This window comes from Bos indicus, chromosome X (assembly GCF_029378745.1).
Source record: "Bos indicus isolate NIAB-ARS_2022 breed Sahiwal x Tharparkar chromosome X, NIAB-ARS_B.indTharparkar_mat_pri_1.0, whole genome shotgun sequence".
Lineage (NCBI taxonomy): Eukaryota > Metazoa > Chordata > Mammalia > Artiodactyla > Bovidae > Bos > Bos indicus.
In genome coordinates, this window is record NC_091789.1 from 74,369,854 (window position 1) to 74,388,456 (window position 18,603).

The 18,603-nt window shown below is 34.0% G+C and overlaps 1 protein-coding gene across 27 annotated transcripts in view; it reads left to right on the forward strand.

Moving 5' to 3' along the window:
• The window catches only part of RPS6KA6 (ribosomal protein S6 kinase A6), a 388,962-nt gene that overhangs the window by 244,857 nt on the left and 125,502 nt on the right, over nucleotides 1-18,603 (forward strand). For 26 of the 27 annotated variants that reach the window (XR_011565333.1, XM_070784482.1, XM_070784464.1 and 23 more), the window contains 3 exons: nucleotides 8,406-8,522; nucleotides 14,915-14,996; nucleotides 15,743-15,823. Coding sequence is in view for 26 of the 27 variants with exons in the window: in XM_070784482.1 (XP_070640583.1) it covers nucleotides 8,406-8,522; nucleotides 14,915-14,996; nucleotides 15,743-15,823 (280 nt within the window). In the remaining variant the exon portion in view is untranslated. The remainder of the gene's footprint in view (nucleotides 1-8,405; nucleotides 8,523-14,914; nucleotides 14,997-15,742; nucleotides 15,824-18,603) is intronic. The other variant, XM_070784461.1, reaches the window with a different exon arrangement.

An 18,603-nucleotide genomic window follows, 5' to 3' on the forward strand; every position in this document is an offset into this window, starting at 1 on the left:
TGCTGATGACTGGAGCTTTGTTCCCTTCACGTTGGTTGTTTGGCCTGACACTGGCCAGCACTGGAGCCTACAAGTTGTTTGATGGAGCTAATGGTGCCCTTCAGGAGGGCTCATGCCAGTGAATCTTTCCCAGAACTGTTGCTATTAGCATCTTTGTCCTTGCAGTGAGACACAGCCACCCCTCACCTCTGCAGGAGACCCTCTAATACTAGCAGATCAGTTTGACCTGGTCCCTTATGGGGTTATTACCTTTTGTACACATAAGACTTTGTGTGTGCCCTCTAAGAGTGGAATTTCTGTTTTCCCCTGTCCTGCTGAATTCCTGTAGTCAAATCCCAGTGGCCTTCAAAGTCAGATGCTGGAGATTCCTCTTCTCATTGTTGAACCCAGGTTGGGAAGCCTGACAGAGGGCTGGGAACCTTTACTCTAGTGGGAGAACTTCTGTGGTGTAATTGTTTTCCAGTTTGTGGGTCACGCATTTGGTGGGTATGGGATTTGATTCTGTTGTGATTGTGTCCCTCCTTCCATTTTGCTGTGGTTTCTCCTTTGTTTTTGGGTATCTTTTTTGGTAGGTTCCAACGTTTTTGTATTGATGGTTGTTCAGCAGTTAGTTGTGATTCCAGTGCTCTCACAGGAAGGGTGAGAGTAATCCTTCTACTCTTCCATCTTGAGCTAATCCCCCCTTTTCAAAAGACTTTAAATTGATTTACATTTTTATTACAGAGATGTAGATGTTACATTTAACTGAAAATATATATTCAAAAGGACAAAACTGATTCCTGATATTTTTAAGCCCTAATTTCTAATTTTAAAAACCATTATTGACATGTTTCTCTTATAAGAATCCTTTAAATACTCTCTCAGAAGTGTGTTTTACTTAAACTTATATGTAGCCATAAGTGGGGAATATGTTAAGTTGAAGTGCCTTTTTCTTATATGGTTTGTTTTTCCTTCTTCTGTTTATCTTTCCATTGAGCTTTGTTGTGCTTCAGTATTTCCCTTTCAAAGTTGATGCTTGCTTCTGCTTTTTATTCATATATTCCCCTCCCACCTTTTTTTTTTTTTTTTAATGGAGCCACTATACTACAAACTCACAAAACTCTTAAAGAAAATTACGGTTCAACTAAATGCTAATGGCCAACTACTGTAAGGTGGAGTAACATGCTGCACCATGAGGTATGCAAAGGTTAATAGTACAAATAAGTTTAATAATTTTAATTGTTATAGATGTTTTGTGGTTTTCAAACTTCTTAGTTGAATCTTATAACCAAGATCTGAAATGGTTTGGGCAGGGTTATTCCCATTTTATGTATGAGGGAACTAAAGAGCCAATTCTAATAAAAAAAGTAGAATAAACTGACCTAGGTGGGAACCAGTTTGCCACACTTGTTTTTCAGTCACCAATACAAATTGATACAATTTTGCAAGGCTAAGTATTCTACAATTACTTTCCAACATGTACATCATCTGATCTGTTTTAGTCCACTCTAGTGGTGTTTTGACATTTACATTTTTGCTGTTATTCTTATTTCGAAGTATGATGATACTTGATTTGGTTTACAGTGATCCTGGATTATTCACTCTGTGACAAGGGTACATCAAGATTCTTTTCCAGATTTCTGCATGTATGTTTTAACAGATCTGTAGTTTAAGTGCTTCTTGAAATTTCAGATTGATCAAACTAGCCTATCAACCCACCAATAAAGCAAACAAGTGGATGTTGCTTTATTACATTAAAACCCCAAATTTAGACTTTAAAAATCTCTCTTCTTTTGTTTTGATGTGTTTTTTGGAGATATCAATGCTCAGTTCCACAGTCCTATGAAACTGTTGTAATAGAAGTATGGTTTCCTAATAGATTGTTATCAGATCTTTCTCCTTCTGATTAACATGTGATTTCTTCCTCCTAGTAAAATCAGTTGTCAAAAAATGGAGCAGTAGTGTATTTGGTAGTTTGCTTTATACTTTATCAGTATGTTTTTCCAGTGTTAAAACATTATTGGCTCCCTAAATTGAAAAACATGATCACAAATTTTAAATGTCAGAACATACTATTTTGCTTGCAGTTGAACCTTTATAGTTTTTCTGTTTATCAATAATCACTACGATGTTCCAAAAAATTTTTTCTAACTCATAATTATCCTTGCCTAAAATTTGTCATTTGATGTTGGAAAGAATAGTAATCCCTATTTCAAAGTTATTAAATCTTAATTTTGCATTACCAACTTTTTTTATGCAGATTAACTAAAATTAGGTGCTGTATATTAGTGTTCTAGGGCTGTCATAACTAAGTGCCACATACTAGGTGACTTAAACAACAAATTTGTTTTCTTTCAATTCTGGAGACTATAAGTTCAAGATGTTGTCAGGAGTGGTTTCTTCAGAGGCATCTCTGCTTGACTTGTAGACAGCTGTCTTGAATTGTAGATCCCTGTGCCTTCACGTGCTTTTTCCTGTGTGTGTATCTGTGCCCTGATTTCTTCCTTTTATAAAAACACCAGTCATATTGGACTAAGGCCCACCCTATTGACCTTTAAAGACCCTATCTCCAATACAGTTACATTCTGAGGTACTGTGGGACTTCAGCATATGTATTTGAGGGGCCATGTTTCAGCCCATTAAATATTATATACCTTTTTGTCTTGTTAAGGAAAATGATATTTCTGATAGCATTCGCTTTCCTCAAGTCCTCAAGTCCCAGTATATAGCTTAGTAACTAATGCATAGCATGTGCTTTATGAGTGTTCTTGATTTTTTTGAGTGAGTAAATAAAGAATAAAAGAGTATTATGAGAAGCTAAGTATCATGAGAAGATAAGATAATAATAATACAACATTATTATACCAAGATAGGAAAATTTTTTTCAAAGATGATTCACTCTTAGGAAAAAAATGGATCACTAAGTTCATTACTACCTTATTTTGTGTTAAATTGCTGCCACTCTCAAGCTTTCAGAATGGTATAGAACCAGAAGAAAAGTGAGGTGGAGGAAGGAAGGAGGGTTGAAGATGGCCGGGGGGAGAACATTTAAATAGTGAGCATTAATAAATGTAACCTTGGGGAAGCTGAGAAGTGTTGGGTAATAGATAATAATAGGGCAGGGAGCAGATGAAATAAGAAAGACCGGAATTGGAAGTGATGACATGGAAGGGTAGAGATAATTTGACAAAGCCAAAAAGCTTGTTGCATACAGATACTAAAATAATTTTGTAGTAATTAGCCAATTGTGTGTGTGTGTGTATTTTTGTGCACATGTTATCTAACTATATATATCTTGGTGCTCAGTTGCTCAGTCGTGTCCAACTCTTTGTAACCCCTGCTGAACTCCTCTGTCCATTGGATTCTCCAGGGAAGAATACTGGAGTGGTGGCCATTTCATCCTCCAGGGGAGTGCCTTAAAAAATACATATGCCTGAATTCCCTTTTTAGTTCTAATGAACCATAATCTCTTAGGGTGTGACCCACACTTGTGTATTGAATAAATACTCTAAAAGTAATTTTTTAAAAAACTAAAACATTTGTAAATTACTGTCTAAAAGGCAAACTAGCCATAATTTAGTAATTAATACTTATAGCTATTTGTCTGGGAACATATATCTATAAAAGGCAGATGGCCAGTCAATAAGTTAATATCAGCAATTTTTAAAAGTACAGATTCTGGGGTCATTATGCCCTTTATTTATGTTGAGTATAGCACAGTATAATAAAAATATGAATCATGGGAAATTCCCTGATGGTCCAGTGGTTAAGACTCCATGCTTCCAGTGCAGGGGACATGAGTTCAATGCCTGGTTGAGGAACTAAGATCCCACATGCCACATGACCTGGCCAAAAAAAAAATACTGATCATGAATAATATGGAAAATTATTTATATTCCTCACACTCTAAGGAAAAAATGTTTATATTATTAAATTGAGATATATTGTTATCACAAAGTCAGTTCTATTCAAATTTGACATAATTCCATTATTCTGAAAGAATCTGCTGTTTCCCCATTTCCTTTATGTATTTTAAAAAATAAATTCTTCATACATATTTTTCTGTTTTTTTAAAAGGTAATTAAAAATAATTTTGAAGATTCTTACTGATTTTACCTTTACAAAGTTAAAATCTTTCTTCTTAAAAGTAAGTTTTTTTCCATTCCCATTTTATGAAATTGGTTGGATTGTTTTGGACTGTCCACTCCCATAAGGTCAAACAATTATTGTGCTAAGCATTAAGAATGCAGAGTTGAATGTGATATTACCGGATACAGGAAGCTCACTGTCTAGTGGGTAAGACAAGGTAATAAGCTGTTAGTTATATGGTGGCTGTCTATTGGGAAAAGTCTTTGCTAATCTAGAGCATTTTCATGTCAGAAATTTTATTGTGTAATACTGCTAAAAATTGAAGGACATATTGCATTTTTAAATGGTAGGCATATATGGATTTTAATTAGAAGAGGCATTAGACAGACATTTCCATTCAAAGACTTGCTTAGTTTTGGTGAAACTAAGTAAGATAGAGTATAGCTGTTTCTTAGCTCTGAACATTTTTTAAAAATTATGTTATGACCCAGGTTTTAATGATGATTGTAAAGGTGGCAGAAGCTGAAGTGCCTTATTAAACATAAAAATATTGTATTGTGTTCAATATAATATCACAGACTTGGAGAGGACCTTAAAGAACAATCGAATGTAATTTTTGTTATGTGGGAACACTGAGGTAGAGTGGTTTGTGATTTGGCCAAGGTTGCTTAGCTTATGAATGACAGAGCTAGAAGCAAAACTTAGTCTGTGACTTTTCCACCAGTGTTCTTTCCACTGGAGAAAACTCCCAATAAATTATGTTTTTGTTACAGTCCATACTTTGAAGACTTTTACTGCATTCATAATATATGGTATAAAATCAGCTAATTGTAGTATTAATGAGTATGCAATTTGATGTTGCTTTTGGTATACATATATTGCAAAGATGCATAAAGATATGCCATACTTTAATGTAATTACAAAATGTCAGTTACAAAACATATGTATTTGCATTAAAAAAAGTCCTTAACATTTTTACAGAAAAGACCCCTTTTCAAAGAGGAAACTCACTCTCATAGCTACTTAAAAGTGTCTTGTGAAATACTCTTTTGATGTATAAGAAACATCCAGGAACAAGCTGCTTATATATCTTGGAAATTAATCCTTTGTCAGTTGTTTCGTTTGCTATTCTTCCATTTTGAGGGTTGTGTTTTCACTTTGTTTAATTTCCTTTGCTATGCAAAAGCTTTTAAGTTTAATTAGATCTCACTTACTTGTTTTTGTTTTTGTTTCCATTATTCTAGGAGGTGGGTCATAAGGGATGTTGCTATGATTTATGTCATACTGTGTTCTGCCTATGTTTTCTTATAAGAGTTTTGTAGTTTCTGGTCTTACATTTAAGACTTTAATCCATTTTGAGTTAATATTTGTGTATGGTATTAGGAAGTATTCTAATTTCATTTTTTTGCACATAGTTGTCCAGGTCCTCCAGCACCACTTATTGAAGAAACTGTCTTTTTCCCATTGTATATTCTTGCCTCCTTTGTCAAAGATAAGGTGCCCGTATGTGCATGAGGTGATCTCTGGGCTTTCCATCATGTTCCATTGGTCTGTACTTCTGGTTTTGTGCCAGTACCATATTGTCTTTATGACTGAAGCTTTGTGGTATAGTGTGAAATCAGATAAGTTTATTCTTCTAGTTTCATTCTTCTTTCTCAAGATTGCTTTGGCTATTTGGGGTTTTTTATGATTCCATATGAATGTGAAGTTTTTTGTTCTAGTTCTGTGAAAAATGACATTGGTAATCTGATAGAGATTGCATTTAATCTGTAGATTGCTTTTGGTGGTATAGTCATTTTCACAATATTGATTCTTCCAACCTAGGAGCGTGGAATATCCCTCCATCTGTTTATATCATCTTTGATTTCTTTCCTCAGTGTCTTATAGTTTTCTGTATATAGTTCTTCTGTCTCCTTGGATAGGTTTATTCCTAGATATTTTATTCTTTTAGTTGCAATGGTAAATACCAGAAAAACAAACAACCCAATCAAAGTGGGCAAAAGACCTAACTAGACATTTCTTCAAAGAAGACATACAAATGGCTAATAAATACATGAAGAGATGCTCAACATCACTCATTAGAGAAATGCAAATCAAAACTACAATGAGATATCACCTCACACCACACAGAATGGCCATAATAAAAAAAAAATCCACAAACAGCAAGTATTGGAGAGGATGTGGGGAAAAGGGAACCCTCCTATACTGCTGGTGAGAATGTAAATTGATATAGCAACTATGGAAGGCAGTATGGAGATTCTTTAAAAACTAGGAATAAAACCATCATATGACCTAGCAATACCACTTCTAGTCATGTACCCTGAAGAAACCAAAAGTGAAAAAGATACATGTATCCCAGTGTTCATTGCAGTAGTATTTACAATATCCAGGGCATGGAAGGAACCTAGAAGTCCATCAACAGAGGAATGGATAGAGAAGCTGTGGTACATATATACAATGGAATACTACTCAGCCATGAAAGGAATGCATTTGAGTCAGTTCTAATGAGGTAGATGGACCTAGAGCCTATTATACAGAGTGAAGTAAGTCAGAAAGAGAAAAGCAAATACCATGTATTAACACATATATATGGAATTTAGAAAGATGGTACTGACGTATCTGTTTATAGAGCAGCAATGGAGATCCAGACCTAGAGAACAGACTTATGGACAAGGGTCGGGGAGAAGAGGGAGAAGGTGAGGTGAGTGGGGAGAGTAGCATGGATGCATATACACTAACATATGTAAATAGATAAACAATGGGAATTTGCAGTATGACTCACGGGACTCAAACTGGATCTCTGTAGTAACCTAGAGGGATGGTAATGGACGGGAAGTGGGAAGGAGATTCAAGAGGGAGGGGACATATGTACACCTATGATTAATTCATGGTGATGTATGACAGAAATCAAACCAGTATTGTAAAGCAATCATCAATCAAAAGTAAATATTTAAAAAAAGGAACATCCAGGAGCATATTTTTCAGAACTGATACTTCATTTCTGACTGATTAATGAGTCCTAATACGTAAAGCTAAAATTACTCTGTTGGATTATATAACATGGTAGTTATTTTAGCTACCATGAAGCCTAACTTACTTGGGACCATACTCTTGTCCACTTTGGCCACAGTCACCATTGGTTAATGAGTTAATTAAAAGGTGAATTGATTGAGAACATTTTTGCCATCCAGACCCGAATTAATACAATATAATGGAAAGCTACCATGACTTCTAGACATCGTGATTAACTAGTCATGTGAACTTAAACTCTGTGGGTCTCAGTTTTCTCCCCTATACAGTCAGAAGTTCGGATAATATATCCCAGCTCTTGTTATTTTGTGATACGTAATACATCTGAAAATTTGTTTTTTTTTTTAATCCTTACTGCTGTGCTGGGGGCTAGAATTACGGTTCACCTGAGTGTAGTCTTGATATATAGAGTCCTATATCAAGGGGTAGAAACAGTTCCAGGGTGGCATGCCTTCTGCCTGACCCAGTTGGTAGGAAATTTGGCATATAATTTATCAGTGTATGTAAAATTTCAATAAAAGTAGGCATATGGCCTGGAAACATGTTTGGGTTTTGCAGATTTTGTTTATCCATGCCAGTTTCTTTTCCAATGATATGAATAGCTGGACATTTAAATATTTGTATATCACTGACTATTTAAAATATTATAATGAAAGAATTCTTGAGGTTCACAGTTTTTGTCATGTCACAATTTACAAGGTGTTTTACTTTCTCTGCATGTACTTGTGAAGGTCTTAAAAGGCGACTCTTTCAGTTGTTGATTTTTTTTTTTTCCTGTCTCTACTTGGTTGAAACAGAAGCTGAAGCACAGATTTTGTATGCTTCTGTTTACATGAAATTATAGAGGTGTGGTGTTATCTGTGTGTTACAAAACCCAGGAAATGGGGATGCTAGTAGGCAATGACAGCCCACTCCAGTACTCTTGTCTGGAAAATCCTATGGATAGAGGAGCCTGGTTGGCTGCAGTCCATGGGGTCACTAGGAGTCAGACACGACTGAGCGACTTCACTTTCACTTTTCACTTTCATGCATTGGAGAAGGAAATGGCAACCCACTTCAGTGTTCTTGCCTGGAGAATCCCTGGGACGGGGGAGCCTGGTGGGCTGCCGTCTTTGGGGTCTCACAGAGTCGGACACGACTGAAACGACTTAGCAGCAGCAGCAGCAGCAGCAGTAGCCCATTAAACTCTGTGCTAGATTGAAGGAGTTAGACATTAAATTATTTCTGTTGTGATTTCTGGTTCTAAATGGAGCTAATCATAAGATGCTGTAACTATATTTGAGTATTGCTTGGATTTCTTTTTACAGGATGAAGGAGTTGTTAAAGAAATCCCTATTACTCATCATGTTAAGGAAGGATATGAGAAAGCAGATCCTGCGCAATTTGAGTTGCTCAAAGTTCTTGGTCAGGGATCCTTTGGAAAGGTAATGAATGCTTTTTTCCCTCATTTGTTTTTCTTTTAAACATTTAGCAAAAAATTGAACGCATAGGTAGAAATCTGGTAAATTTGCCATTTCTAAATTATCAAATGATACATCCAAAGGAAGGTCTAATTTCACTCCTTTTCTGTTGTTTTTTAAATCCCATTTCTTTATATTTCTCTGTCATGTTTTCTAATCCCCTGGGAAAATTGATTTCTCAAGGACAATATATAACATGCTATTTATTTGCTGCCTAAATCAAGAAAGTTTGAGTTTTGTAAAACAGGTCTTCTTTCTCTCTTCACATGCTGTCATGATCTCAGCTTTCTCTTGGTGATTTTTTCCTTAGCTCTATCACAGAAGTCAGAATGCATGTATCAATTCATGTATGAATGCATGAATTGTTAATTTATCATCTGTTATAAAAAATATGTGAATGTACAGCTATGGGAAGTACTGGGTAATTTAGGGATTATATAAAACTCCTACCTTCAAAGGGCTTTAATTTCAAGGGAAAAAGCAAAATTGAGGAGGACAAACTCTGACACTCATTATTAAAATTGGTTATTCAGTGCTTACTGATACATGATTATTAGTAAAGAAGTTTGTAGATCTGGTTCCTGAGTTTTGTATACCTAGCATCTAAGATACGAAAAATATTACATACAGGTATTAAGTAATAGCATGTAGGAAACAGCAACAACAGCAGTTTAAGGGAAGGAAGATAGTGAGAAAACTACTAATTTCTAACTTTAGGGTGGCTGAGATTTAGTTTCAAAGAGGAAAGTAAGGCAGTTGAGCATTGCTTCTTTATTATACTCTGAAATATTTTAAAAGAAAGACAATTATTGAACACCGGGTTTGTGTATACCACTTTTAAAGTAACATTGATGAATATAAAGTAGACGTTAATTGTCAAGTAATCTGATATCTGTGCAGTATAAAATACAACATGTAAAATATAGAGAAACATTTTTCAGGACACAAAAAGGACAAACTGAGGTGGATTATTGTTTGGTAGTGAATTGGTACAAGAGGTATATGATGACAAGGAGACAGGACTTGAATAGTTATGCTGGGGGAGAGTAAAACTAGAAGGAGCTTTTAATAGATGTGTGTATCTGTGTGTGTGGTGGGGGGAGTGTATTTATAGAACTGACCTGTAGAGGAGGCATGTGCATACTGAATACCTTTATTTTTTAAAGTTACTAAAAGTACAGTATTTTAAAAAAATATTTTACATACTATTTCTATGATGTTAATTTTAGAAGAACAGAGATGAATTTTCTTTTATATCCCCAATATATAAATGCTTGCATATTGACTTAAATAAAATCTCACCAGGCAAACATTTCAAGCCATTAAAAGTATCTGTCTTGTTATTTGATACACACACACACTTATCCATATGTGTATTTATTTATATCCAGCTTTGTTCCAGAAAGGATTTAAGGCTTTCATAAATGAATACTAAAGAAAATAAAAATAAGTGGGGATGATGATGGAAGCAGAAAAATTAGAACAGGAAAGATGAGTTGAAGCCAGGAATAAACTCTCTTGTTCACAAATGCATGGTATAATGGCCTCAAATTTTTTGGCCTCATTATAAAGAGGCTGATACTTTTAATTGTATGATTATTGACAGAATCTTTAAGAAATATATCAAACAGACCAGAGAAATTTTTCTTATGGAGCTTCATAAAGAAAATACAGTATAACATAATGAAATATCTTCAATAACATCTTCACACTAAATATAGAAACATGCTGACAAGTTGTCAATGTGGTCCTTAAAAAAATCAGGGAACGTTCAGCTTTGTGCAGGAACTTTGATTTAACAAGGATATCATGGAAGCCCTTTTAAAAAATTCCTAATACTAAAATACAGAATAGTGACCCTTGTGCAGGTCATCAACTGAAGAAATATTAAGGAAGTGGCTTATTTTTTCCTTCTTAGGATGTGAAAACACTTGCTTGTCAGTATTACATCATTTGCGTAGGCATTGTGTGGTTGGGACTTGTTATATGCCAAACCTAGTCAGGAATTTGGCCAAGGCTGTGAATCAGATAAGTGTAGGAGCAATTCCAAGAAACTTTGAGCTGTAGTCTTATTTATACGATTTCCTATGAAAGTTCCATTGTTAAAATGCAATAAATATATTTTAGCATATATAAACCTTTGTGACATTAAATATCTATACAATCTATTTAATCAGGAAAAATACTATGAAAATCAGTTGTAAAATTGTATTTTAAAGATGCACGTATTATCATAAAATATGCATATAAAATTCTGTAGTAAGCACATCAAGTAATGTGTGGATTGAAATGAAGTATACCAATCTACTTATGTTGTTGTTGTTTACTTGCTAAGTCGTGCCTGATTCTTTTGTGACCCCATGGACTATAGCCCACTAGGCTCCTGTGTCCATGGGATTTCCCAGGCAAGAATACTAGTGTGAGTAGTCATTTCCTCCTCCAGGGGATCTTCCCAACCTCAGGATCAAACCTCTGTCTCCTGCTTTGGCAGGCAGATTCTTTACCACTGAGCCACCAAAAGATGCATATAAGATTCTGTAATAAACACACTAAGTAATGTGTGAATTGAAATAAAGTATACTAAATAACTTATTTATTTTAAAACACAATAAAATAAAACACATGAAAATATCTTTGGCATTATTAGACTAGCCTTTCATATATTTCACATGTCAAGTCATATTTACACAAAACATACATTTTAACATTCCTTTTTTTTTGCTTTTGTGATAGTAAAACCTTTAACTATAGGACTTAAAAATGAATTTTTGAAAATATCAAACCCTTGCCCTCCTAAGTAATTGATTAAGTATATGTGTTTACAACTTAAAATTTCTTGCAGTTGGTCCTTTCTTTCCAGTTAGTGTTAAAACTGTGCAGTTTTTCACTTCACTTCAGCCAGCAAATACTTCTTAATGAAGTCCATATGACAGAGAGAAAGTATGTTGGAGTAATTCACTCATTCATTTCTCTTTTGAACAATTTCTGAGAATTGGATTAGGGTGGTTGTAAAGAAACCTCTCTTATTTATTTTTTTAATTAATTAATTAATTATTTTACTTTACAATATTGTATTGGTTCAGGAGAGATACGTTTTTGGATAACAGTAATTTGAAATCATGCAGCTTCTGTAGTTGATCATGGGAAGAGAGTAGAGTGAGATGATGTTTTCTTATGCTGAGAAAGTTCATCCATTAGACCTGAGAAGAACAAATCAGGTAATGAAAAAATAAACAATTACTTCCCGAGACTGTGAATGATGGCTTCTATTAGATGCCAAATTGAGATATTAGTGAGTGTTTTAAGAGATAGGGAAACAGTGGCCGCTTTGTGTGTCTTTTCAGAAAACCTGGACTACTGTTTTCTTCCTTCCTTAATTGCCTCTTTTTACCCTCTGTATTCCATTCTTTTCAGCCCCACTAAAGGCTGTGTTCTAGAACAGTAGTTCTCAAAGTGTGATCTTACTACCCTTGGACATCCACAAGACACTTTCATGGAGTCCTTAAGAACAAGACTGTTATAATAATGCTAAGATATTATTTGTAAATTTTTTTGCACTTTGGCACAATCCAGGAAGTGATTTTAAGCTATCAGTAATCATTATGACCTTCACTGCCACACATAGTTAGAAAAATACAAGTTTTACTTAAGAATGTTCTTGATGAGGTGTTAACAGTTATTAGATTTATCAAATATCAATCCTTGAGTATGCTTCTTTTTAATATTGTGGGATGAAATGAGAAGTACCCAAAGTACTTTAGCTGCACAACAAAAAATTTGATTGTCTCAAGACAGAATACTTGTGAAGTTTTTTGAATTGTGAGCTACACTAGACACTTTTTTCATGAAATGTCATTTTTCCATGAAAGAATGATTGACAAACTATGATTACTTAAATTTGGGCATTTGGTAGATGTTTTCCTCAAAAATGAATAGAGTGAACCTGTTCCTTCATGGAAAACAACTTAGTATTTTAGCCAATGATAAAATTTGAGCTTCAAAGCAAAAAATTAGAATTTTGGCCAATTTTTATTTTCCACTGTGCTCAACATGTTCTCAGTACTCAAAAGACTTTCCTGATGAGATTGCTACTGTCAACATTTGGAAGATCTGCATAACTCAGTGAACCAATGCTTTTTAGTTGACAAACACATGATGTTATCAAATCAGCCATCAGTGCAAAATCCATTCAACATGTCCCATAGACCAGTGGGTTATTATGTAAAAGAATATGGACAGTTAATTGATGTGGTTTCAGATTTTTCACTGCAACTAATCTTTAAGAAACTTCTACTTGTCAAATTCTTGTGTCATATCAAAGAAGAATAACCACAATTATATGAAAAGGCTATTAAAATACTTCTCCCTTTTCCAGATATGTAACTGTGTGAAGCCTGATTTTCTTCTTATAATTTAAGCAAAGCAGTTTAATTGCAACAGATTGAATGAAGAAGCAGATAAAAGAATCCAACTATTTTCTGTTAAGCCAGATATTAAGGACTTGTAGAAATGTAAATCAGTGTCAGTCTTCTCAGTGATTTCTTTTTTTTGGTTTGTTTTGGAAAAAATATTCATTTTTATAAAAAATATTTATATTCACATGTAATTAGTTTATTATTTTTAATCAATAAATACATAGTTAATTTTTTGCTGTGATTTCTAATACAGTAAATATCAGCAGTTATAACCCACAAAAACAAAAGTACTTTGGAGTGATCAGTAATTTTTAAGTTTGTAAAAGAATTCTTGAGACCAAAAATAATTGAGAAATGCTTTCTTGGAAGAAACTTGAGAAAGAATGGAGTCATCACTCATGAAATGACTTGACTCCTTTGTTGTCAATATCTTGATCACCTGATATTGATTATAAAAAAGGAAACTGTTTATCAACATTTATTTGACCATGTCATTAAAATTGAATGAAAACTAAGTCTGGTATTTAGGGTTAATGCCATTCACTTTGAAGCTTTTGTGTGTATATTATGGCAGTTAATTTAATCTGCTCTTTAGAAACTGATGTAGACTGAAATCAGCTATACAAATACATATAAGTCCATGGTTTTTCACTGGTGAAATAGTAAGTAATGGTATGCAGTGGATTTGGAGGAAAGGGGGAAAAAAAGACTGGTTGGTCTAAATACAAAGTATGAGAAGCACTACAATAGATAGTGTGAAAATCTATAAAACTGAAATGGTCCTTGAGTTTAGGTCTGATATAAGAATAGGAGAAGGAGAGATTAAGTAATGATTAAATGAAGTAATGATTAAATGAACCCCCCCACTTGCCCAGTTGGCTGATATATAATTATCACATAGAATATTTTGAATAAAGAATTTTAAGCTCTACCATAGGAAGAAGACAAAAATTACTTAGAAGCTCTCCAATCTGCAGTTTTAGGTATACAAATTACTTAATTTGATCTCATTTTGAATTTATCAGCATTTGAATAGAGTTTGTTAGAGTTGAGGATGGCAGGTTGAGGCAGTGAACACCAATTTAAAACTGGAAACAACCCTTTAATAGTAAATACCTGTTATGAAACTATAATATACTCATATTTATCTTCATAACTGAGGCTTTCTAAAACTTACCTTATAATGAATCATTTCTTGGTTTGAAAATATAAGAAATTATTACTTTAAGCTTAATCAGTAACTTTGACTTTTTTATTGAAATATTCGCCATTATGATTCTTTCACTTAGCAGATAGTTAAGAATTGCCTCTAATATCTTATTAGAAAATAAATTGAAAATTTTAGTCACTCATTCTTGTCTGACTCTTTGCGACCCCATGGACTGTAGCCCTCCAGGCTCCTCTGTCCATGGAATTTTCCAGGCAAGAATACTGAAATGGGTTGCATTTTCCTCCTCATCTTCATGACCCAGGTGTGGACCTGGGTCTCCTGCATCACAGGCAGATTCTTTACTGTCTGAGTCACCAGGGAAGCCCTATTAGAAAATAAAATACCTGGTAACTTATAAAATGGACCAATAGGAAACTAGAAATGAAGTTGTCAAATTAACAGTAATTAGATTTTTTGTTCCATATTAAGAAAACAAAAAGGAGCTTGTGTCTTATAAGGAGCTCCCTTAGCTCAAATTGTCTTTCATTATATTATTTATCTCTTATATCACAAACTTCTCAAATGTTCTTTTACATTTTCTTTTCCACATTGGAATGTATGAGCATGTGATTAAGTGAATGAAAGTGAGAAAGTGTAAACTAAGTATAATTTATAGGGAAAGGTATATCTTTATACAATTAGAGAATATGTAAGGCTATTTGTATATGCTAATATATATGTATAGCAGGAATGGCTTGGGATGTGAACTTCACTTTTAATTCTCTTATTAGGTATTTCTCGTTAGAAAGAAGACCGGTCCTGATGCTGGACAACTCTATGCAATGAAGGTGTTAAAAAAAGCTTCTTTAAAAGGTAGAAGATCAGAAAGCTTATTAAAATAAAACGTGGTAAAGCTTGTTTGAAGAAATGTGCTATGTATTGCCTATATGAGTAGATTTAGTTTCCTTTTAACATTAGTAATTGTTATTTCTAGGTTTGAGGATGGGGAACACGTGTATACCTGTGGCGGATTCATGTTGATGTCTGGCAAAACCAATACAATAGTGTAAAGTAATTAACCTCCAATTAAAATAAATTTATATTTAAAAAATGATATTGACATATACTCTAATTTAGTGAGAGTGTATCCTGGTGAAAAAGAATAAATGGGATAAAAAGTGATACATTTTATTTAATTTAAAGTGAACTTGTTTTATTAAACTATATTCTTTTTCTTCAAGATTCTTATTTTTTCTGTTCCATCTGTTGGTATTACATATTGAGAAGGCACAGCCACCTGCATACAATTATATATACTGTCTTCCAGGCTGTGATAACAATAACACTGTGCTCAGTTTTAATCAGAGAACTCATTTGAACACTAATATATAATGCTTATCCGCCAAATAACACTGTGGCACTTAACCCATCTCTAGATCTAAACTGAATTTGTTAGCTTTTATACTGTGGTAATTACTGCCTAGGAATATTGACTTCAAATTCAGGCACTTACAAAGTTATATTTTAGATTTCTATATTTGTGTTTGGTGAATTATTGATGGACTCTCTACTGAAATTATATACAAGAACAATATACTCTAATCTTCTGTAATTTTTAGTTCGAGACAGAATTCGGACAAAGATGGAGAGGGATATACTGGTGGAAGTAAATCATCCATTTATTGTCAAATTGCACTATGGTATGTAATCTTTAAAAAAAAAATATGGAATTAGAGAACTAAGATTTCCTTTCAGACAATAATGTAACATAAGATAAATACTTCAAACAGGAAATAAATATGGAATGATGCAATACTTTCAGCTGTGTAAAACATACTTATCTGAAATAAGAATTAATATCCAGCTTTTAGTTGTTTTTCCTGTATTTGTTGGTTAACTTGTCTAAGGTAACAAGATAGTGTCTTTTGACTACTCTTGTCTAGTAGAATTTCTGTACTGTACTAGGCTGTACCTCTAGGGATCTTAGGCTATAAACTACTGTGATAATTTATTCAAAACATTCTTGTGTTTGAATGGGTTCCTCTTACATGTTCATAATGATCATATTCATCTTATTTCCTCATCCTGTTGAAGAGGACCATATGGTATACTAGTCTATTTGAGTTATTTTTTCTTATATTTAGAGGGAGAGGAATACTAGTGAAAAGCAATAGGTACAATGGAAAGAACATGAATTTGGAGTCAAAGAATTCTTTTTTTTTTAAATTGAGGTTTAGTTGATTTACAGTATTATATGTTTCAGGTGTACAATATAGTGATTCACAATTTTCGAGGTTATATTCCATTTATTCTTATTCCCTGTGTTATACTATATATTCTTGTAGCTTATTTATTTTATACATAGTAATTTATACCTGTTAATCCCATACCCCTATCTTGCCACTTTCCCCTACCTTTCCCCATTGGTAACCACTAGTTTGTTCTCCATAAGTTTGTTCCTTTTTTGTTAAATTCAAATTTTTTGATTCCAAATGTAAGTGATATCATCCAATATTTGTCTTTGTAAGACATGTTTCACTAAGCCTAATATACTCTAAGCCCATCCATGTTGTTGCAAATGACAATATTTCATTATTTTTTATGAGTAATACTCCATTGTGTATGTGTGTGTAGATGTATATATGTGTGTGTGTATGTATACACATATATATTTTCCACATCTTTAATACATTTACCTGTTGATGGATACGTAGGTAGCTTCCATATATTGTGAACTATAAAAAAATTCTGCCATGAACATTGTGGTGCATATATTTTTTTGTGGCAATATTTTCATTTTCTTCAGATATATACCCAAGTGTGGAATTGCTGAGTTATATTTTTATTCTTTTGAGGAACCTCCATACTGTTTTCCACAGTGCTTGCACCAATTTACATAACTTCTGACAGTGTACAAGGGTTTCATTTTGTCCACACCCTTTCCAACATTTGTTATTTGTAGTCTTTTTCATGATATACATTTTTGATGGATTGAGATGGTATCTCATTGGGGTTTTGATACTCTGATGATTAGCGATATTGAACATCTTTTCATGTGCTAGTTGGCATTCTGTATGTCTTCTTTGGAAAAATGTCTATTCAGGTCTTCTGCCCATTTTTAAAATTGGGTTGTTTGTTTCTGTGGTGATGAGATATATGGTCTGTTTATATATTTTTGATATTAGCTCCTTATTAGTCATATCATTTGAAAATATTTTCTCAAATTTAGTAGGCTGTCTTTTCAATTTGTTGATGGTTTCCTTTGCTGTGCTAGAGCTTTTTATTCTAATTAGGTCTGATCTGTTTATTTTTGCTTCTGTTTCCTTTGCCTTAGGAGACAAATCCCAAAAAGCATTGCTTTGATTCATGTCCAAGAGTGTTCTACCTATGTTCTTTTCTAGAAGTTTTATGGTTTATGGTCTTACATTTAGGTCTTTAATCCATTTTGAGTTTATTTTTATATATGATAGAAAATTTCATTCTTTTACATGCAACTGTCCATTTTTCCCAGCACCACTTACAGAAGAGACTCCCTTTTTCTCTTTTGTATATTCTTGTCACCATTGTTGCAGATTAATCAATCACAGGTGGGTGGGTTTATTTCTGGGCTCTTTATTCTGTTCGATTGATCTATATGTCTCTATTTATGTCAGTACATACTGTTTTGATTTCTGTACCTTTTAGCATGGTCTGAAGTCAGGGAGTGTGATGCCTCTAGCTTTGTTCTTCTTTTTCATGATTGTTTTGGCTATTCAGGGTCTTCGATATTTCCATACAAATTTTAAAATTACTTGTTCTAGTTCTGTGAAAAGTGCCATTGGTATTTCAGTAGGGATTGCATTGAATCTTCAGATTGCTTTGCGCAGTATGGTCATTTTAACTATTAATTCTTGCAACCTATGCAGTTCTGAATTTTAATAATGGCTCCATTGCCAATTTATTGTATGCATGAGATTATGGCATTTAACTTCCCTGGGGAATTCAAAGGCAAAAATTACTGATCCAGTCTACTATGTTGCTCTTGGTTTTTGAAATTTAGATGAATAGCAGGCATTGATTTTATTTTTAGGTAATTTTGACAAATATGCATTATAGTAGTTACTCAGTTCAGTTCAGTCGCTCAGTCATGTCTGACTCTTTGTGACCCAATGAACCACAGCATGCCAGGCCTCCCTGTCCATCACCAACTCCCGGAGTCCACCCAAACCCATCTCCATTGAGTCAGTGATGCCATCCAACCATCTCATCCTCTGTTGTCCCCTTCTCCTCCTGGCCTCAATCTTTCCCAGCATCAGGGTCTTTTGCAGTGAGTCAGCTCTTCGCATGAGGTGGCCAAAGTATTGGAGTTTCAGCTTCAACATCAGTCTTTCCAATGAACACCCAGGACTGATCTCCTTTAGGGTGGACTGGTTGGATCTCCTTGTTGTCCAAGGGACTCTCAAGAGTCTTCTCCAACACCACAGTTCAAAAGCATCAATTC